Source organism: Meriones unguiculatus, chromosome 11, assembly GCF_030254825.1.
Source record: "Meriones unguiculatus strain TT.TT164.6M chromosome 11, Bangor_MerUng_6.1, whole genome shotgun sequence".
Classification (NCBI taxonomy): domain Eukaryota; kingdom Metazoa; phylum Chordata; class Mammalia; order Rodentia; family Muridae; genus Meriones; species Meriones unguiculatus.
The window spans coordinates 74,989,802-75,011,768 of NC_083359.1; the positions used below are offsets into that span (position 1 = coordinate 74,989,802).

A 21,967-nucleotide genomic window follows, 5' to 3' on the forward strand; every position below is an offset into this window, starting at 1 on the left:
GATATTCTTTGCTTACTTTTGCTTTTTTTTTTTTTAAGATTTATGTATTATGTACACAATGTTCTGTCTGCATGTACACCTGCATACCAGAAGAGGGCACCATATTTCATTATAGAGGGTTGTGAGCCACCATGATTGCTGGGAATTGAACTCAGGACCTCTGGAAGAGCAGCCAGTGCTCTTAACCTCTGAGCCATCTCTCCAACTCCTCCCTTTTGCTTTTTGACACAGGGTCTCACTATATAGCCTTGGCTGGCATGGGGCTCCTGTGTAGACCAGGCTTGACCTTATAGAGATCCACATGTTTGAGCCTCTCCAGTGGTGGGATTAAAAGTGTGCCACACCTGACTTTCTCCACACATAGGCTCCCCTAGGCTATTCTCGAACTAAAGATCTGCCTGTTTCTGCCTTCTGAAAAACAGGGATTACAGGCCTGTGCCACCATTCCTGGCTACTTGTTTGGATTTTAGTCAGTATACACACACACACACACACACACACACACTCCAAAACCCTACCACACCACCAAAACCGCTTTGCTAAGACACGAGCATTTCCTTTATAACTGTTAACAGAGAAACTTGCATGTACAATTTCTCTTCCACTGTTCTGCCCACTCAGTGATATTATCTTTCCCATGGGATGGTATAACAGTCATATTTTAAGTTGACATTACAGACTGGGAATGTGGTTGAGAAAGGTTAAGAAGAGAAAGATTATATATATCACAGATGACACATAGCACTACACTTTGACAGCTTCTTCAATTCCTATAGTGAAAAAAGAAAAAAAAAGGACATTTCCTCTCCTCAGGAATTTATAACACTTTAAAAATTTTATTTTATTTATTTAGATCCTCTGGAAGAGCAGCCAGTGTTCTTAACCACTGAGCCACCTCTCCAGCCCCCTAACATTTCAAGTCTACCTTAGGTAGAGTATCAAGGCAGCTTTGAACTCTGATCCTCCTGCTGGAGTGACTGCCCTCCAGCTGGAGGGTTAGTGCCCTGGGATAGGGGACAGCTCCTGTTCACCCCAGTGTCCAAGCCAGTAATATAGCACACAACACTACTCAGCATATGCCTGCTGACTGTATCAGGCCATGTCTCATAGCCAGAAAGGAAAAGGGGATTGTCTGGAGACAGTAACCTGAAAGCATCAGCACCTAGCAGACATAATTAACTTTTTACACGAGGATGGGGGATTTCGCTCAATGGAAGAGCACGTGTCTAGGTTTACTCTCCAGCATTAACAAGCAAAGAAAACCTTCCCCCTGAAGTAAATCATACAATTAAAAAGAGAAGTTAGGGATATAGTTCAGAGACCAGTGAAGACACTGGGATCAGTGCAGGGTCAGAATGGCTGTAGGTGAACCACTTATTTAGTACTCTGTGTTAAGAAGAAAGGCAACCTTAGCTGACAGGTGAGAAAAGGAGACGCCAAAAGGGAGCAGGTGATGGCGAATGTTTAAGGTGCAGTAGGAGCTAAGCAGACACTGATATTGCTACTTCCCCATTATTGATATTCTAAGAGCTCGTCCCTGTAGCAAAGGATGCCATTCATGATCCTCTCTGTACCAGTTGTGTTCAGCTGTGTCCTTCCTACCTGACATGGCAACATTTCAGTCTTTAAAGATTTATTTTGTGTATGTACATGAGTATTTATGTGGGGTCAGAGAACAACCGTAGGTTTTTTTTCTCCTTCGGAGACAGGAGTTCTCTCTGTAGCCTTGGCCATTCTGGTCTCACTCTGCAGACCAGACTGGCTTTGAATTCACACAGATGTGCCTGCCTCTGCCTCCCAAGCACCAGGATTAAAGGTGTGCGCCACCACATCTGGCTGTACTTTCTTCTCTTCATCATTTCACCCTGACCCCAGAACTACCACCGCCTACTTTTGCTTTGTTTTCTCTTGAGATCAAGTCACACAACATGGTGCAGGTTGGCTTCTAGCTCCCATTCTCCTGCCTCAGTCTCTGGAGAGCCAGGGTTACAGGTGTGCACTGCCATGCCTGGCTCCTGTCTGGCATTTTGCACTGACATAGCTTAATCGCTAAGCCTAGAGCAAGCCGCGTCTCTGCATTCCTGATCCTGGCTGAAGACCGTATCTGGATAGTTTCTACAGTTCTGATGAACAGGGAGCTCATTTCTTAAAGGTTTTGAACTTCTGAAGAACCTCATTCTCCAGAGTAGCTCCATTTCCTATTCCCTTTCTGTCCGGCAGATGGCCTCAACCTTCACTTTGCAGAGAATACGGACACATGGGCTCAAACCTTGCAGACGCAGCTGCATTTACATCCAACCTCAGAGCTCCTGGAGAAGTTCCTTTGTCCCTTGTCTCCCAGTTGGCATCTCTTTGAGCTACTGCCCTTCCATGGCCCCATGCCTGTTCCAGCGGTCCCACACTTGAGCTCTTCCAGCCAAATATAGGATTGGTATTAATTCTAGCATAAAAATGGAGGTCCCTGCAATAGTCTCATAGGGGGACTCACAGCCATACCAGTTCTTGTGACTCTTTCAAGCTTAGTGCTCCCACGTGAATCACCACTTGGTCCAACCTGCAGAAGACAAGCAACGTGAATCACAGGGAGTTTAGAAGGACACAGAAGGGCTGCACCACCCTGGTTTGCGCTGGCTTAATAGCTTCCAGACTGATGAGATGGTTGAATCAACTTCGCCATTATCCCTGGGGGCTGCATCATGAAGCAAGAGATGACTCCATTCCCAAAAGTTGTCCTTTGACCTCCATACACATGCCACAACACAAACCCCAATGCTAGTCAAGAATGTATGAAAATGGGTCTGGTGGCACAGGTCTGTAATCCCATCTACTCAGAAAGCTGAGGGAGGAGGCTCTCAAATTCAAGGCCAACCTGGGGAATTTACTGAAATTATTTGTTTTCAAAACATAACAAAAAGTTAAAAAACTGGATTATATAGAACTCTCAAAGAATTTTTAAGACTATTATTTAAAAAATGAAAAAGTAGGGGGTAGAGAGATGGCTCAGTGGTTAAGAGCACTGGCTGTTCTTCTGGAAGATCCAGGTTCAAATCCTAGCACCCATATGGCAACTCACAACTGTCTGTAACTCCAGTTCCAGGGGATCTAACAACCTCAAACAAATACACATACAGGCAAAACATTAATGCACATGAAATAAAAATTAATAAATTATTTAAAAAATTAAAAAGTAGCTGGGTATGGTGGTGTATGCCTTTAATCCCAGCACTCAGGAGGCAAAGGCAAGTGGATCTCCAAGTCTGAGGCCAGCCTGGTCTACAAAGCAAGTTCTAGGAAAGCCAAGGCTACAAAGAAACATAAGAAGCATCTTCAGGATTTGATCCATAAGCACCTTTACCTACTGAGCCATTTCCTCTACCTGTAAGCTATTTTATTTATTTATTATTTATTTTATTTTTTCTGGGACACTTTCTCTCTATTGTGTAGCTCTGGAAGTCATTATGTAGCCCAGGCTGGCCTCAAACTCCCAGATCCATCTGCCTCTGCCTCCCAAGATATCAGATTAAAAGGTGTACCAGCATATCCAGCCCTCCAAAATTGTTTCAAATTGCCTTTTTTTCTCCCAATTCACAAAAATCTCATTTGCTACTTATATTGACTACCTGATCAGAAGCACTTGAAAATTGTAAGAGTTCCATATAGAGGCAACACACTTTCTACATACAAGTAACACACTCGGGGACTGGAGAGGTGGCTCAGAGGTTTAAGAGCATTAGCTGTATTTCTAAAGGTCCTGAGTTCAATTCACAGCAACCACATGGTGGCTCACAACTATCTATAATGAGAGCTGGTGCTTTCTTCTGGCACACAGGCCCACATGCAGGTAGAATACTGTATAAATAATAAATAAATAAAGTATTTTAAAAAGCAACACACTCAAGTGCATGTAGAAAGGAAATTTTTATAAAAGAGCACAAGTCAGTTCTTTTAGGATCCAAATTTACATAGGTTTTTCTTCAAAACATCTGGACACTTCTATTCAAGAACTTCATATCAAGTAGAAGATACCAGAAATGTGGGTACATGGGCTGTGTCAGGTCACTAGGTCCTGCCTGGCTGGCATAAAAGGGAGCTTGTGCTTAGTTTCCAGGACATGCAGGATTCTGAGCTGGTCTACCAAGAGCATAACATGGGGCAGGAGAGATGGCTCAGTGGTTATGAGCACTGGCTCGGTCTCCCAGAGGACCTGGGTTCAATTCCCAGCACTTACATGGCAGCACACAACTGTCTATAATTCTAGGTCTAGGGAATCTGATACCTTCTTCTGGCTTTTGTGGACACCAAGCACACATGTTGTGTATATATATATACACACACATGTAGGTATGTATATATAAAACATGCTATGTGTACATATATACATATATGTAAAACACTCATAAAATAAAATGAATGAAGAAAAAGATCTTTAAAGAGAGGTAAGGGAAGAAAAAAAGGAAGAAAAACAGGCAAACTACAGAGGAACAGAATAATCTTCTGTGGGAAGCGGAAGGCTGACCTCAATTTCCCAAAGCTGAGACAGCAGGGCGGGGCTTCCTCTCCCCAGCCAACAGAGGAAACCTCAGCTACCAGTTTCCGTATTTTTTTACCTCACAGCTTCCCTTCCCCAGCTAGAATCCACCTTCCCTGCCACAGAAATGGCCCCAAGGGCTGACTGAAAGAGAAACCTCACATAAAGATAGTATAATTATAATCCTGCAGGGGCTAGAAACAGAAAATATTAAACTAAAAGAACAGAAGAGCAACATAATGGAGGGAGGAAGGAGAAATGTCTTTGACATTAGTTAGTATGACTGAATCTTAGAAAGCAAGCATGGTGACTCACTTGTGGGTCTTTGTGAGTTTGAGGCCAGCCTGGTCTATGTAGTGAGTTATAGGATAGTCAGGATTATGTAGAGAGACATTGGTTAGAAAACCCAAAAAAGAAAAGAAAGAAAAAAGAAAAGAAAACAAACTGATCAAGCAGCACTCCTCCATGGCCTCTGCATCAGTTCCTGCCTCCAGGTTCCTGCTCTGTTTGAGCTATTGCCATGACTTCCCCCCAGTGACGTAGTATGATGTGGATGCATAAGCTAAACAAACCCCTTCCCTCCAAGCTGCTTATGGTCATGCTGTTTCACCATGGCAATAGAAACCTTAAGACAGAGGGATAACACACACAATGGCAGGTCACCTTCCTGCTCTCTTCCTCTTTCAGTCCAAGAACGGGAGACCCGGGGAAGACTGGCCGACAGGTGGATGAGAGGCAGTTTCTGAATGGGAACAGGTGTGTTTTGTGGTCTGGCTGCCCTTCCACAGAGAAGGGAAGGAAGCTCCTCGTGAGCGTGGAGGCTCAAGAGCTCCTGCTCATCTTCCTCCAGCTGGCTAGGAGGTGACAGGGGTGGGACAGTGGGAAGAGCCCTGCTCAGTCTAGATCTGGCCCAAGAACTGCATTTGTTTCTCTGTACAGTTACTCACTTGTTCTTCCCTTGTGTCACCCATTCCTCTGCGACCCGGCGACGCTCAGAGACACTGAGGGACAGGCCTTCTCCTGTGGTGCCATTCACTGTTTCAAACAAAGGGGCAGTCAGTGGAGCCAGCCCAGGCCTTCTGCAAGGGTAGGGTCTGCAAGCCCTGCGCTATGGGGAAGGGAGCACTGCACAATGAATCAACAGAGACGGAGCCAGGGGGTGGGGGAGGAAGAGCCACTTGTCCATTTTTATTTCAGACTTGGTCTTTTTTTCTACCTTCATCTCATCAAAAATAGTGGGGAGGTCATTTGTGACTTGCGGCTATAAGTCTCTCCTTGCCATTAGGGACAGATGGAAATTAAAAAAAAAAGATTTATTGTTTTGACGTATGTGTGTCTCTGTGGTATGTATGTGCCCAAGAAAGCCAGAGGAGTGTGCTGGATCTCCTGGAGCTGGGGTTGCAGGTGGTTGGGTTGATGTGGGTGCTGGGAATCAAACCCAGGTCCTCTGCAAGAACAGCAAGAATTTTAACCACTTGAACCACCTTTCCAGCCCATTGGTTTTGTTTTGTTTTATGGTGTGCCTCTGCCTCCTAAGTGCTGAGGTCAAATGCATGTGGCACCACCGTCTGGCCTCCATTTTTTGTTTTATTTTTTAATTATTTTATTTGCATATGTCTCTATAAATGCCTGTGTGAGGGGTCAGATCTCCTGGATCTGGAATTACAGACAGTTGTAAACTGCCATGTGGGTTCTGGGATTTGAACCCTGCTACTTTGGGAGAGCAGCCAGTGCTCTTAACCACTGAGCCATCTCTCCAGACCCTCTTTTTTTTTTTTTTTTTTAAAGGCAGAGACTTGCATTGTATCCTAGGCTGGCTTTATGATCCTCCTGCCTTACCCTCTTACATGCTGGGACTATTGGTACATGCTACCACATTGGCTTAACTTTTATTTTTTATTATTAAACATTTTATTATTTTAAATTTTGTTAATTTGTTCTTTTTTCTTTTTTGTAATTTTTAAGTTATTGTAAATTTATTTTTTTCTCTATTCTTCTTTCTATAATACATCCCGACGAAAGCTTCTCCATCTTCCACTCTTCCTAGCTCCACCCTCATCTCTCCTCTCCCCTAGATCCATTGTTCCTCCATTTTCCTTCAGAAAAGAGCAGGTGCAATTTTTTTTTTCCCCTGAGACAATTTTTCTCCTGGCTGTCCTGGAACTCACTCTGTAGACCAGGCTGGTCTCAAACTCAAAGATCCACTCCTCTGGGATTAATGGTGTGTGTCACCATGCTGGGCTAAAATGTTACTCAAGCTGGGTTTGCTGTTTTTCTATCCTCTTGGTTGTATGACCTCAAGAGTCTCTACAGCATAAGTGGTTTTATCTCCAAGTGGAGATAAAAAAAATGTATTTGTCTTTTGGTATACTGCCAAATGAGATACTCTTAAGGAATTTGTAGACCCAATGTCAGTGGGTCTATACACTCAGAACTTTTAGTTATCCTAGTATAATCCATCCACCATGACCCCTTGACCTCTGACACATGCCCTGTGACCTCCTGGTCACGTGAGATCTACTACTTGCTAAGGCCTGCGCTAGACACATACAGAGAACTCTCAAGGTGACTTACCAAAAATGTTCTTTACTCCCTGTTCCTTCACCAGGTAATCCACATACTGACCAATTACAGGAAAGTTGATTTCTCTAGAAGACAGAGGAAAGGAGGGGATAATGCACAGTCAGTCTTTTTCAGATGCTTACTCAGCCGATTCCCAGCTCATGAACTGCTCATATTAATTATTAAAAATCTACTGCAGAGATCAGTTGATAGACGGCTTGCCAAATCCATATAAGACATAAACTGGTTGTAGTGATGCAGTGTGTGTGTGTGTGTGTGTCACAGCAGGTGTGCAGCAGTAACTCCCCTTTGGGGAGTCTGTCTTCTGTCCATCATGTGGGTTCCAGGGATTGGACCAAATCATCAAATTCAGGACTGCAGCAAGCACCCTTACGCACTGAGCCATCTCACAGGCCTAGCGTCCTTTCCTTTATTGTCAGGAGAAACTTTATGGAGGCAGCGGAGCATTCCCAGAGGCATTTCTGCCGCTTTAAATGTTTGGTCAGTGCTCCAGGACTTTGAGGCTAGCACGCCTCCAAATGTTTCCACCATCTCTTCTTCTAAAATTACAACCCGGGACCACAGGGATGGTTCAGCGGTTAAGAACACTTGTTGCTTTTGCAGAAGACCCAGGATTAGTTCTTAGCGTCCACGAGGTGGCTGGAAACCATCTGAAACTCTAGCTCCAGAGGATCTGACACCGTTTTGACTTCCTCGGGCAACAGCCATGCACATCGAGTGCATTCATACATAACAGGCAAAACACCCATACGTGGGGGCTGGAGAGATGGCTCAGAGGTTAAGAGCACTGGCTGCTCTTCCAGAGGTCCTGAGTTCAATTCCCAGCAACCACATGGTGGCTCACAACCATCTAAAATGAAATCTGGTGCCCTCTTCTGGTGTGCAGGTGTACATGCAAAACACACATTGTATACATAATAAATAAATCTTAAAAAAAAAAACACCCATACGTATAAACTAAAAAATAAACAAATCTTAAAAAAAAAAAGTATGACCTTAAACTGGGAATACTCATCAGTGACCTTGTAACTGGACATGCCCAGGACAAAATGTCCAGAATTCCTAGCTCAAATCCCCATGCTTCCTTTGCTGGGAGAGAGCACTGTTTTGGAGATAACTCCCATATCCTCCTCATCTTCATTGTTTGTCTTAGATGAGCTCTCTCAATAAGATGTGAATCCACTATGTCCAATCACAATCATGTAGCTCAGGCTGGCCTATTAGCTGCAGCTGGCCTTGAACTCCTGACCTACCTCCCTCAGCTTCTCAACTGCTGGCATGGCAGGCATGGTCTACAGTAATTGGCTGGGAATCTGCATTTTTAACAGGCTCCTTATGTGACCTGCCTGTACTTTTCAGTCTGAAGCACAATGGACTGTGAAGATCTGATGCTTAAGGTGATAAGGGCACTTTCCGTAAAATCATATTAATGTAAAAATTGATAAGTGGGCTCAAAAACTGCCTTTAATCTCAGCACCTGCAAGACAGAGGCAGGTGGATGTTTCTGAGTTCAAGGCCAGTCTGGTCTACATGGTGAGCTACAGGAGATCCAGGGCTGCACAGAGAGACCCTGTCTCAAAAAACAAAAACAAAGAAAAAAGTCAAAAAAGAAGAAAAGAAAAATTAAGGTAGGATGGATGACGCAGAGTAAAAATTCAAAGGAAAACTGTGTCATGTCTGGGTTTACTGTTGCAGAACCTCAGTTACGTTGCCAAGAATGCAGAGAACTACGTGGCTGTCATTTTACGCTTTTAGGTTTAGCCTTATTATCATCATCATTCTTTTCATCTTTACTTATTCTGTCTCTTATACAGCAATAAAAAAAATAATCTAATGTATCTAGAAAACAGACATCAAAGGGTATTTCAACCAAGGGAATAGAAACAAATAGAGGAAAGAAGAAAGGGGCAGATTTTGAGATGAAAGGAAAAGATACTAAGAGCAAAGACTGCACAGTGGGCAGTGACTGCCCACAAGGTGAGGGGAGACATTGGACTACAGTCAGGAAATGGCATGCTTAGAGGCAGTGTAAGGCCATGAGGGGAGGGATCTTTCTACTGTGGCTCAAGCCCCAACATCACAACACAGCCCTCTCTCTGCCCCAGTCTGTGCTTCACAGAGACCACAGGGAAGTGTCGATGTGGACACTTTTGTCAACTTCATCTTCAGACCCTCATACTTCCTACATGATATTTTTGTACCTTCACTATTATGCTAACTGAGTAGAGGAGGTTATGTGTGTATTTAACTAAAACATGTCAGGTATGACTAACTTAAGAATTAAGCACATGGGGGTTCAGTCGAGGGAAGGGTAAATCCCAAGAAGGGAGGCTGGGAAGAAGTCATGGAGCCGGGCTTGGAGAGGGAACTGGGGCAAAATCCTGCCTCCTGTTTCCTCCCACTTGTCTGGAAGCTGCTACCATGTCTGGTTCTGTCCTGGTATGTACTTCTTTCTAGGGAGCTGGTAGTGCCCTTAGGCAGATGAAGCTCAAGTTTCTTCTTCCTCAGTGAACATAATTTTTTTTTTTTTTTGGCTCAGTGGGAAGGGGTTCCACCTATCCTTACCCCTTTCCTTGCTTCACTCCTTTAAGCTGAGCTGGGTGACAATTCTACTCGGGTTTGTAGAAGATGCGTTATCTGTCTTTTTAGGAAAAGGGAAAGCACAGCCTGGAGATGCTTTTAAATGCCTTTAGGAATGGCACCAAGGCTAGAATTTCTAGGACAGCAGAAAGATCATTTACAAAAGGTTCTCAGCCTATGCCCCTTTGGAACTTCAGCCCAGGTAGAAAAGGGGGCAGCCCTTTAGAACAACTTCTCTTTGACTTTCACAGTGTTAAAGTTTCTTTCACATGGAGAAAGACTTTTGGGCTGGGGACTTAGCTTAGTTGGTGAAGTATTTGCCTTGCAAACATAAGGACCTGAGTCTGATGCATGAAACTGATGCAAAAATATATCAGGGCTGGGTGGCAGTGGACTCCTGGGGCTCACTGGCCAGCCAGCCTAGCCTACTTGTTGAGTTTCAGGCCAGTAAGAAACTCTGTTTCAAAAAATAAGGTGGATGGCATGTGAGGAACAATATTGAGGTTGTTTTCTGTCACACACACACACACACGCACACACAAACACACAATATCATATATCCTCACAAATGACTGAAAAGCCAGATATCTAACAAGGCTAGGATTTTTTTTTTAGACAGGGCCTCACTATATAGCCCTGGCTATCCTAGACAGGGACTTTCTAAATAGCCAAGGCTATTTAGGGTTTCTCTGCGTAGCTCTGGCTGTCTTGGATTCGCTCTGTAGACCAGACTGGCCTCAAATTCAGAGACCTGCCTGCTTCTATCCCTCCCTTCCTCCCTCCCACTATTCTTTTTCTCTCCACTCTTTAGTTTACTACTATGTTACCCACTTTGAAATCTTCTTGTCCCAGTCTTCTGAGGAGCTACACGTACTTGTAACTGTAGCCATAATACAGTGACTTATAGTTTATCCAGCTGTGAAATAGAGCTGCAGGTCCCTGACAGGAGCTGTCAAAATGAAATTGGACTGTGTAGATAAGACACCCATCATGATGACTGGCATCCGATGTTTGCTCGACCACGAACTAACTTCCTTTCTCTCTTTTATTTGACTGCCACCATTAGTCATCCCTGTGGTATATTCACTGATAAAATGGCATGTCAACTCTGTTAGATGCTGAAGATATAAAGAGAAACAAGATACCTGTTTGGTCCTTGTGTGTTGCCTACTGTCAGTAAATACAGGGCAAATCAACGGGAAGCCTGCTGGAAGATGCAGGCATGAAACAAAATGTTACCGCAGACTGGCAAGATGGCTCAGTGGGTAAAGGCACTTGATGCCAAGCCTGACAACCTAAGTTTAGTCACTGGGATCCACATGATGGAGAGATCTGACTCCCACAGTTCTCTTCTGACCTTCATGTGTATACTGTGTCCCTACACAGGCATCGAATAAATGAATAAAAAAGTTATTGAACAGTAATTACAAAACAGGTAACTGTGGTACAAAGTAAAGAGGTATACACAGAGTACCATGAGGTCATGGGGTCACATAGGAGGGAGCCTCTAGGATTTGTTTTTTTTTTGAGACAGGGTTTCTCTGTATAGCCTTTGTTGCCCTGGACCAGGCAGGCCTTGCTCACAAACATCTGCCTGCCTCTCCCTCCTGAATGCTGGGATTAAAGGCATATCCCAGCACATCTGGTCTAGCAATTTTCTTTTCTTTTCTTTTTTTTTTTCTTTTTTTTGGAAAGTGACAAAGGATGAAGTTAGGGATTTGGAAATGATACCCCATCCTATGATACTTAGCACACTGAGAGCTTTTGTTAAAAATCCTCAGTATCAGGGACTTTCTGGCCTGCTGTGTCTTCTCGTGGGTACAGGGTGGAACACTCTCTGATGTTCTCTTACTAGTCACCCCTCCAGAGGGACAACTGCTGTCCAGCATCCTCCTGAAACCTTACCTAGAAAGTTGACTGATTGCCAGAGCAAGATAATCTTTCTAGAGAAGCACTTACAAACCACTATCTGCTCTGGGCTCACTTATCTTCCTTCTAGAAGTGTCTGCAGCCTTCCCCCACGAGCTAAGAGGGTACTTAAACCTAAACTACCATGTCATCCTTTATTTATTTATTCATTTATTTAAAGACTACAGCGTAAGTTTATTCCACAATTCCTTTTTATAGGCAAAGCATAAACAAGTCACATCAATACAAGAAGTTCCTAGAACTGCTAAACTTGTTTTCTAAAACTACTTCCCTGTAGCAGATATGGTCCCAGGTCACACAAGCAAGTTTTAAGGAACTTGGTGAAACATCCTCTTATCTCTGTCTCACGATGAAGGCCAGGGTGAAAACACGTTTTTCTAGGAATACTCAGTAACAGAGCAGCTTGACAAACATGCAGCTCTCCACAGGCCTCCCTTTTTTTTTGTATTTTAAAAGACCATAGAGTAAGAGCTATGGCGCAGAAGATTGCACCTGTCTTAGGTTGCCTCTCTTGTACCCATCATTGGTACATGAATTCCATCATTCATGCCCTGTCTTGGATTGAAAATTACTCAGAGAGCTCTGACCCATTTTTGACTACCAAACTCTGCTAGGGTAGACACTGGAGTTTAATCTTATGCAGATCTGCTTTAACATTCCAGAAGGCCTTGATGAAGGTTTTACATATCACTGGTAGGAGACATGCTCCTAATAAGAGTAATAACCCAGGTCCTATTACACTCTACAAAAGTGAAGTGAAAAGATGACCATGAGGGCCATAACACCTACAATTATTACCCCAACCATTCTTTTAGGTCTGCTTCTAGCACTTGTAATCTCTTATCAGAATACCAAGCCTGAGAAACATTCACAGGAACCGTAATAAAACCAGAACCTGTTATCCATTTGAAAGCTTAGAAATACAGTTTGTTAGTTTACATTGATGGGAAGGAACATTAAAGTTTGAATCTTGCATAAAAATGTTAACATTTCTGAACGACAAAGCATAAGGAGGATTTAAACAGGCAGTTACAGGGCTAATAGTTAATTCTGCTACAAAGCCTCTGTGGTCATAAAAATTGGATTCTACAAATAGCAAGGTGTTTTGTCTGTCTGTTTTGAATGTATAAGTTTACCATGTTCTATATGTTTTGGTTATAGATTATTCGTCATTTTGTAGTTTAAAATCTGTAACATAAACTTAAACTTAAAACCTTGGGACATAACTCATATCCTAGAATTTGGAAAACTAAAATATGTTCATGTAACAGGATTTATCATGGCAACTCCCTTAACAGGAGAAGCCACCAAACATGTTATAAGTCATTGCTTAAAATGTTTTGCTACAATTGGTATTCCTTCCATTATAAAGTTTGATAATGGTTCGGGAGATACAAGTCAAGCTTTTCAGAGTTTTTGCGCTCAAATGAATGTAAGTAATAAAACAGGTATTCCATATAATCCTCAAGGCCAAGGAATTGTTGAGCGTGCCCATGTATCTCTTAAAAACCAATTGCAAAAAATAAAAGAGGGGGAGTTATATCCCCACACACCACAGAATTATCTTAATTATGCTCTCTTTATTTTGCATTTTTTTGAATGTGGATCTACAAGGCTGTTCTACGGCTGTTCGATTATGACATCCTAACACCAAAGATAATTCTGCCCAAGTGAAATGGAAATATCTGAATACTGGATTATGGCAGGGCCCTGACCCTGTATTATTGTGGGGAAGAGGCCATGTCTTCCCTTTAAGCGTCATGTTGTGTATGGCTGCTGAGCCCAGGCCTGGCAAATAAGTGTTCTATGCTCTTCTCCCATCTGTTGCTGGTGTATTTCAGGAGATGGGAAGATGAACTCTTCAGAGGGAGAGGAGAAATTCCCTTCAACCCTGCAAATGCTCCAAGGTATAGAGCCTGGAAAGAAAGGCCATGATGCTGTTTGGGGAAACAAACTGAAGAAGCAGAAATAAAAGGTAGACTGTGCAGGACTTCCTAGGCTGGCTATTTATCTTCATATTAGTTCACCTCAGAATTTAATGGACCACTGTTCAGGGCCAAGTTCTGCCTAGTGCTGTGGTACTGGAATAACTGGTTTAAGGCCCACACAGCAAGAAGCAAGGTGCTGGGAGAGGAGAGTCAACAGACTCCAGTGGAGGAGAGTGACCTGCCAAATTTATTTTCTAGGATGCTCACTAAACTTCAGGCTGGAGAAAAGTTTCAGACCAGCCAGGAATAAATAGACCATCTCTTATCTATGCATATATATGTATATATATATACTTTATATACTTTATATATATAAAGTCTCTCTATATCTTGCTATCTATTTATCTATCTATAGACAGCGTCTGTATGCAGTCACTTGAAATTATGGAAGCTTTTCTATTGTAAGCCAGGTGAGAATCACTGTCCAATTCCATATCACCTAGATGAATTCCCACATATTAGAATCCATGTGCCCTTTCTTTCCATCTAATGTTTTGGAAACATGTTAAAAGGGTAGATTTTTTTTTAAAGATTTATTTATTTTATGTATATGGGTGTTCTATCTGCATTTACACATCTGCCAGAAGAGAGAATCTGTTCACATTATAAATGGTTCTGAGCTATTGTGGTTGCTGGGAATTGAGCTAAGGACCTTTGGAAGGGCAGATAGTGCTCTTAGCCACTGAGCCATCTCTCCAGCCCCCAAAAGGGCAGATTTTACTGTGGCTAAATAGGTTAATGTCCAGTAGTTCTTGGGTGTTCTAAACTTTTTGTATATAAACAAATGGTCTTGTTTGCTTTAATTTCTTTTAGATTTATTTATTTAACATGTACGGGTGTTTTGCATAAATGTAAGTCTGGGCACCATGTGCATTCCTGGTGCCCAGAAAGACCAGAGGAGGGCATCAGATGCTGGGACTGGAGTTAACGGACAGTTGTAAGAAGCCATGTGGATGCTAGGACTTTAGCCCAGGTCCTCTGGAAGAGCAGCCATGCCTCAGCCACCATAAGAGTATTTTGATGGAGCAAGCATTGAGAGAAAAAGGGAGTTAACACACCTCAGGCTGTCCCTGCACTCACCGAGTAGTTAAGGGAGGCCTTCAACTGAATCTTTCACCTCTCCCTCCCAAGTGCTGAGTCTGCAGATGTGCACAAACACTCCTGGCTCCAGAGACCTGTTAATTATCTCCAGTACCTTGGGTTTGTGCTTCCAGATAACAGTAGAATAGGGAAGAACACTCAATGTGTCCCAGATGAAAAGCGAGGCTGTTTGGAGGAGCCACTCCAGAGGTTAATGGAGCAAGAAGCAGATGGAATGTGCTGAGCTGTGTTACAGACAGGATTTTACTCTGTAGCAGGAAGTAAAGCCAGCCTGCTCATGTAGTCACATGGCTTATTTACCCAACAAGTAGCTGATGCATTGAGAAATAGCTGATTTTAGCCTTTCCCAGAAGTTCTGGAAAGGGAGAAGTAACAGAAAAAAAAAAATACTATGAGCCAGCAGAGTGATCTAAATAATATTTCAGCAAGTTAGATCCAGGAAACACAGATATTTTTTTCGTACATCTTAGAAGTCTTGGGCTTCAGATAGCTAAGGGAGCTGTGATGTGGCCACCTTTGAATGCGCCTAAAGAAAGGCCTTTTTGTTTTTTTGATTTTGGAGACAGGGTTTCTTTGTGTAGCCTTGGTTATCCTGGACTCACTTTGTAAACCAGGTTGACCTTGAACTCACAGAGACCCACTTGCCTCTGACTCCCAGAGTGCTGGGATTACAGGAGTGCGCCACCAGGCTTGGAAAGAAAGGCCTTTTAAGAAATATTAGCTAGGTAGTGGTGGTGCATGCCTTTAGTTTCAGCAATCAGCAGGCAGAGGCAGGGGGATCTCTGAGTCTGAGGCCAGCCTGCTCTACAGAGTGAGTTCCAGGACAGCTAGGGCAGCACAGAGAAACACTGTCTTGAAAAACAAACAAAACAAAACATGAGTATTATTGGCCCATCTTCCTCGTATCCTTGTTCCTTGCCACAGTAACAATTCAAACCTGTTGTCCTAAGTGCAGTGACCAAGTGCCGTTGCAAGGATTATTTTATTTAATGTTCATCTCTCTGCAATGTAGGTATAGTGAAAAGATTTTATTTATTTATTTATTTTTTTTTTCTGACAGGAGGAAGAAGCTTAAAGAAGGCAGAATTCACCTCCAATGGGTCCATAACACTCAGATTCGGGGAGTACCTGCCCCCTGGTGTCTGATGACCAAGGAGAAGTTACATACCGTACATAATCATGTATGACGCGTGGCCATAATTTGATCATGCAAGCAAAGGGGCTGCCACAGCCTGCCTCTGGAAGTCAAGAGTGAGGGAAGGCTCACTCAGCACTCATCAGCCGTTACCTCTGCTGCCTTCCCTCCTTCCTCTGGCCTCACCTCCCAACATTTAATCAATTTCTAAATGAGACTAGAAAAACGCCTGATGAGTCCACCTTGCTGGTGTCTTTCCCTTTCTCATGGAGTGGTGTACTTCCAAAACACTGGTCTTCGACAGTTTTAAGGCAGCTTGACACAGACTAGAGTCGTTTGGGAAGAAGGACTTAAAAAAAAAAACAAAAACAAAAGCTCCATAAGATTTGCCTATAACAAAGCTGGGTCTTTAATCCTAGCACTTGGGAGGCAGAGGTAGTCGATGAGTTCAAGGCCAGCGTGGTCTACATAGGGGGTTCCAGGAAAGCCAGGGCTACATAGTGAGACCCTGTCTCAAAAAACAAAATAAAAAAACAAACAAAATCCAAAAGATTTGCCTATAGGTAAGGCTGTACCTGTACTGCAGTTTCATAATTACTGATTGATGCGGGAGGGCCCAGCCCATTGTGAGTGGGGCTGTCCCTTGGGCAGGTGGTCCTGGGATGCTATATGAAAGCAGGCTGAGCAGGCCAGGGGGAAGGAAGGCAGTAAACAGCACTCTTCCATGGCCTCTGCATCGGCTCCTTCCTTGTTTGAGTTTCTACCCTGACTGCCTTTGATAATAAACTGTGATGTGAAGTATAAGCCAAATAAAGTCTTTCCTCCTCAGCTTGCTTTTGGTCATGGTTTCTTCACAGCAATAGAAATCCTAAGGCAAGCTGGGCAGCAGTGGTGGTGCATGCCTTTAATCCCAACCCTCAGGGAGGCAGAGGCAGGCAGATCTCTGTGAGTTCAAGGCCAGCTTGCTCTACAGAGTGAGTTCCAGGACAGCCAGGGCTAAAACAGAGAAACCCTGTCTTGAAAAACCAAAACCAGAGAGAGAAAGATACAGAGAAACAGAGAGAGAGAGAGAAAGAGAGGGAGAGAGAGATCCTAAGACAAGTCTATGAACAGCCTGCTTTGTTTTCTTTGTGGTTGTGTGTGTGTGTGTGTGCATGCGTGTGTTGAGATGTCTGTAATGTGATCTGGATGTGTTTCTGAGTATACATGTGTATGGGTACATGTTTACATGCGCATACAAATATATGAAGGCTGGAAGCTAACGTCATGTGTCTTCCTCAACTGCTCTTCTCCTTATTACTGGTGTTTTTTGAGGCACTGACTGAACTGAACCTGAAGCTCGCAGATTTGGACAGACTGGCTTGTCAGCAAGCCCCCGAGGTCCTCCTGTCTCTACCTCTGCCATCCTGAGATTATCTGATTTTTACGAAGATGTTGGTGAGCCTGCACCCGGGTCTTCATGTTGGCAGCAAGCATGGTCCCAGCTAAGCTACCTCTTTAGCATTGTCCCTCCAGTTTTTTGTGGTGAGTTCCATGGATCAAACCCAAAAGCACTGACTCTACAATGAGCCACACTGCCAGCTACTCAGCGATGCAAATGTCCAAAGTGACAGGACTCCCTAGAGAGACCAGGACAATACTCATGCTAAGATAGGAGTCTCCTCTAATTCCACTGGCCCTTTCTGGGCTTAAAGGCACTGGGAGAATTTCCTTCCCTCGTCCTTTTTTCACCAGGATGATGACCAGCCCTTTCCTGACTTAGGGGGACAGGCGCAATGTAGAAGCCACCCCAGACGGAGCTGCAGTGACTCCTGGAGCTTCTGACCTTCTCGGTGAATGGGAACAGGACCCTCTCTGGCCCCCAGTGATAATTACCCATTCTCAGTCATTGGAGTGATGGTGGCAGCAACCAGACCCCGGAGTTTCTTCTTAGGGAAGGCCATCGAGCTGCTGGAAAGTCTGGAAAATACACAGTGGCAATTGCTCTCTTTCTTCAAGGAATGTCAATTAATGACCAAACTCCCAGGCCAAAGTTCATTCCCGGTTTAGAATTGTAAAATACTTTAGAATTGTAAAATATACTTATAACATAGAAGGACCCAGAGCAAGTAGAAGAATGTAAAAATTTAGAGCTTCAGCTAGAATTCTAATGAATTTAGAATTTCATTATGAAATTCTAAATTCATTACATTGGTGGGGAAACTGTAAGAAAAGAAAGGGTGGGCCTGGGGAAAATATTGTCTGGAAGGCCTTCCATTTTAGCTACTTAGAGAGCTGAGGAAAGCCCAGACCTCAGGAATAGGAGTGAAAACCAGGAGACCCAGGACCCAAGCTGTAACTTCACTCAGGGGCCTCAAATGTATGAGGCTGCTGTTACTTAAAAGGAAGATAGACAGAAAGAAGGCTTTCTTTTCTTTAACTCTTTATTTCCTTTTATATGCATTGGCATGCTGCTGCTCGCCTGTCTGAGTGAAACTGCCACTGTAACCAGAGTTACAGACAGTTGTGAGCTGCCATGTGGGTGCTGGGAATTGGACCCCTGTCTTCTAGAAGAGCAGCCAGTGAATGCTCTCAACCGCTGGGCCATCTCTCCAGCCCCAGCATTCTTTTCTCTGTTCATATCTTAAGCTGGAGTCCCAACCAAAACCCAGAACTTAAGTGCTATCATTCAACTAACCGAGTACCCTCTGATAGTCTACATTTCATTTATTTATTTGTTTTGCAGCTTCTTTAGGCTTTTCTCTTTGTCCCATTTCTTTTTAACATTTACTCATTGTGTATGTGTCTATGTATATGAGCACACACATTCTACAACACATGTGCAGAGGTCAGAGGTCACCTTGTGGACATCAGTTCTTTTCTTTCGCCATGTGGATTCTGGGAATCAGGTTGTCAGGGTTGGCAGCAAGCTCCTGAGCCTTTTGCTTTTGTGAGGCTGGGTCTTTGCAAGCCCCACTGCCCTCCTTTCGCTGTGTAGTGGAGGGTAGTCTTGAACTCCTGCTCTTTCTGCCTCTCTGAGATTACAAGCTCTCCTTGTAAACTGAACATTAAAGGCATGTGCTACCACACAGTTTAAATTTTTTCCCCCTGTGGTTCAGGATAGAACCCAGGTTTTTGTGCATGACAGGCTCTTAACCAACCAACCCCAGCTAACGTCTGGTTTTCCATTCATTCAGACTGTCCCGATGGCGACTTCCCTGATAGATACCCAAGTGTGGGAGCAGGCAATCCCGTTTCATTCGTTCGTTTGGGACCAATGGACCTTTCCATCAGGCAGAATGAACCTGCCCATATGAAGGTAGAAGACCCAACAGAGGAAATGGGCGTCCTGGGAAGAGCCTGGATTCAGCAGGCAGGTCAAAATGCCTGGCGCATATCTCCACCTGTCACTCCTACAGCGATCTTAAGATACCCAACATGAACTGACATGTTAGCCTCCCTCTCAAGTTCTTTTTTTTTTTACAAGAAAGATGACAGAGGATAGAGGGTGGCCCTGGAGCCAGACTGCACAACCATTTAGCTCTCTACGCTTCTTTATCTCTCTGTAATGAGGACAGTAGCAACCTCATTTCCTGGGGTAAAATGAGTTGGCACAGCATGCTTGACGGCTGCGCCAGGCGCAGGTACACAGGCAGCACCCGCTCAGTGCTCTCCATGAAGTCCTGTCTGTGGGAATTAGCCCTTTGTGCTGCTGCCTCCACCACAACACTCAGCACTTTTGTTTACTGAGACCCTGAGTCATCTAAACTCTGCTATCTTCCTACCTGGGACTTCTTCCTTCCCCTCTCATGACTTACCCCGTGCTGCCTTTTATCTGGATCAGTGGTCACTGACCCAGGTCCAAGAGGACCTTCATGATATAGGAAGGTTAAAGTGATAAGAAAGCTGAGGGCTTGAGCTAGTTAGCACTGAGCTTCCTGGACCAAACGGTCTAATCTGGCTCTGCAGGCTTCCATGCTCTCGTGCTTCCGGCGGCATTGATTTCTTATTGAATAACGACATTCTTTAAGTTCTGATCGGCAATATTACTGGAGGCTATTAAATGAATTACTACTTCCATGCAGTCTGAGTAGTTAAAAACAATGAGGGCTGGGATCACAGTGAAAACCTCCGAACAGCCACATTTCTAAGCTTGTCTCTGTCCTATTCGGACGATGTCATCTTCCTGGCCTTCCTGGAAGGTTTCTTCACGCCTGCAGTGAACCAGCCCTACCATTCAAACCCATTCCTGTGGCTGCCGCCTGCCTTTTCCTTGTCTTTGCTCCACAGCATCTGTCTCCCACTTCAATCCCTTCAGTGTAGTCCATTTTTCAAACTCACTGTAAGAGTCAAGGAATTAGCCGGGGGCCTTTAAGCCCAGCACTCAGGGAGGCAGAGGCAGGCAGATCGCTGTGAGTCTGAGGCCAGCCTGGTTTACAAAGTGAGACCAGGACAGCCAAGGCTACACAGAGAAACCTGCCTTGAAAAAAACAAAACAAAACAAAACAAAAAAGAGTCAAGGAATTGTTGTGCATCTAAGGACTAGCATCTGGGAAGTGGCGAAAAGGAGGGTCAGGAGTTCAAACCCATCTATGGCTACTTAATGAGTGGAAACCAGCCTGGGTTGCATAAGGCTCAGTTTCAGGGATATCAAACCAAACCAAAACAACAAAATCAGAGGTTTCAGCTGGGCATGATTACACACACCTTTGATCCCAACACTTGAGAGGCAGAGTCAGGCAAATCTGTGAATTCAAGGCTAGCCTGTTCTTATAGAGTTTCAGGACAGCCAGGGCTATATAATAGAGAGACCTAGTCTCCAAAAAGAAAAGAAATGAAGTGAAAAGAAAGAAAGAAAACATAGGATTTCTTGATCGTCCAAACCGAAAATTATTCAACTTCAGATTTTCTCCTGAACCGCTGTTTTTCATCAAAAACCCCAGAATTATAAGCAGGATATAAGTCAATGTCTGTCCAAGACTGCAAGCCGCCTGGAGGCAGGAGCTGCAGAATCTGCGGCCAACGAGTCTGTGTCTCAGGAACACAAAACACAAGCAGGGTGCCGTGGCATGTGCCTTTAATCCAGCACGTGGGAGGCACATGCAAGCAGATCTCTGAGTGTTCCAGGGCAGCCTGGTCTACATAGAAAGTTCTGGGACAACCAGGGCTACATAGAGAGAGACTCAGTCTCAATGACCCCCTCCAACACAACAAAAGAAAAATAGTAAGTTTCAACTGCGAATAATCAATTTTTGATACAAAATTTAAGATCAACTTGGGAAGTGTTACACTTTGGAATCCTTCATAGTTTGAATTAAGAGCAAATGTTCACAAGATGGATCACAAGGCTCTCACGCCCTTAAAGTGAATTTGGAAAAGTTCTAGCTGAGCCGCTGGGGAGGGAGTAGTACCCTGGAAACCCCGCACCAAAGTCCGGTTTCAAAAGCACCGAGTCTAAGAAGGGAGCTGGGTATGTGATTCTGCACAAGGAGAATGACTTGAGAAATACTTGGCCACACTAGAAATGCGGATATTGAAAAACACAAAACCAGAGGCCAAAATACAAGCAACCTCTCCTAAAGTAAGAGATAGGTGTATTGGAGTCAATGGCTCACCTCCCTTCTGCTCAAAGGCTAAGGGACCGATTCAGACCAGGGTCTGCAAAGTGTCCCTAGCCCCAGGCGGTAGGGTCGCCCTTACAGTAAGGCCCCGAGCTCCCCTGCCCAGCGTACCTGCCTTCGATCCTCCAGTCAGCGCCCCTCTCGCCTTGGCCACCGGGTCGTTCCTGTGCTCCGGGGACCCGGTCTTCACGGAGCCGCGGTCTGTATCTCAGGGGCTGAGGAATCACGTGCGGTCGCGCGGGGAGTCTGGGGGTTGTAGTTCCACGTCTGGCCCCGGGGCGGTGTTCCATGGGCTGGAATCCCCGAGACTGGGCACTAGTTGCTCCTCCCTGGGTGTGGCCTGAGCCTGTTCTCGAAAAGGCTGGGGCTCCTGCGCCTCTTGGGAGTCCTGGAGTCCTTCCAGTCCAGCTCCTGCAAGAGCGAGTCTTAGTTGCACTGGATGTGAGATTGGAGACTTTGTGTCAAAAGGCGGTTGGAGAGAGAGAGGCTGCTGGTGGTTGTGCTCGCTTTTAATCCCAGCCCT

General features: G+C 44.3%; 1 protein-coding gene across 3 annotated transcripts in view; it reads right to left on the reverse strand.

Annotated features, from left to right (window-relative positions):
- Npl (N-acetylneuraminate pyruvate lyase) overlaps nucleotides 1-21,749 on the reverse strand; it is a 40,698-nt gene extending 18,949 nt beyond the window's left edge. Inside the window, exons 1-5 of one of the 3 annotated variants that reach the window (XM_021632884.2) lie at nucleotides 21,556-21,738; nucleotides 17,720-17,803; nucleotides 7,103-7,176; nucleotides 5,476-5,563; nucleotides 2,497-2,554 (exon numbers count right to left, since the gene is read on the reverse strand). In XM_021632884.2, coding sequence (XP_021488559.2) covers nucleotides 2,497-2,554; nucleotides 5,476-5,563; nucleotides 7,103-7,176; nucleotides 17,720-17,803; nucleotides 21,556-21,734 — 483 coding nt within the window. In that variant the 5' untranslated portion in view covers nucleotides 21,735-21,738. Of the gene's footprint in view, nucleotides 1-2,496; nucleotides 2,555-5,475; nucleotides 5,564-7,102; nucleotides 7,177-17,719; nucleotides 17,804-21,555 lie in introns of all 3 variants that reach the window. The other 2 variants (XM_021632883.2, XM_060364461.1) reach the window with 2 other exon arrangements.
- Between the last annotated feature and the right edge of the window lie 218 nt (nucleotides 21,750-21,967).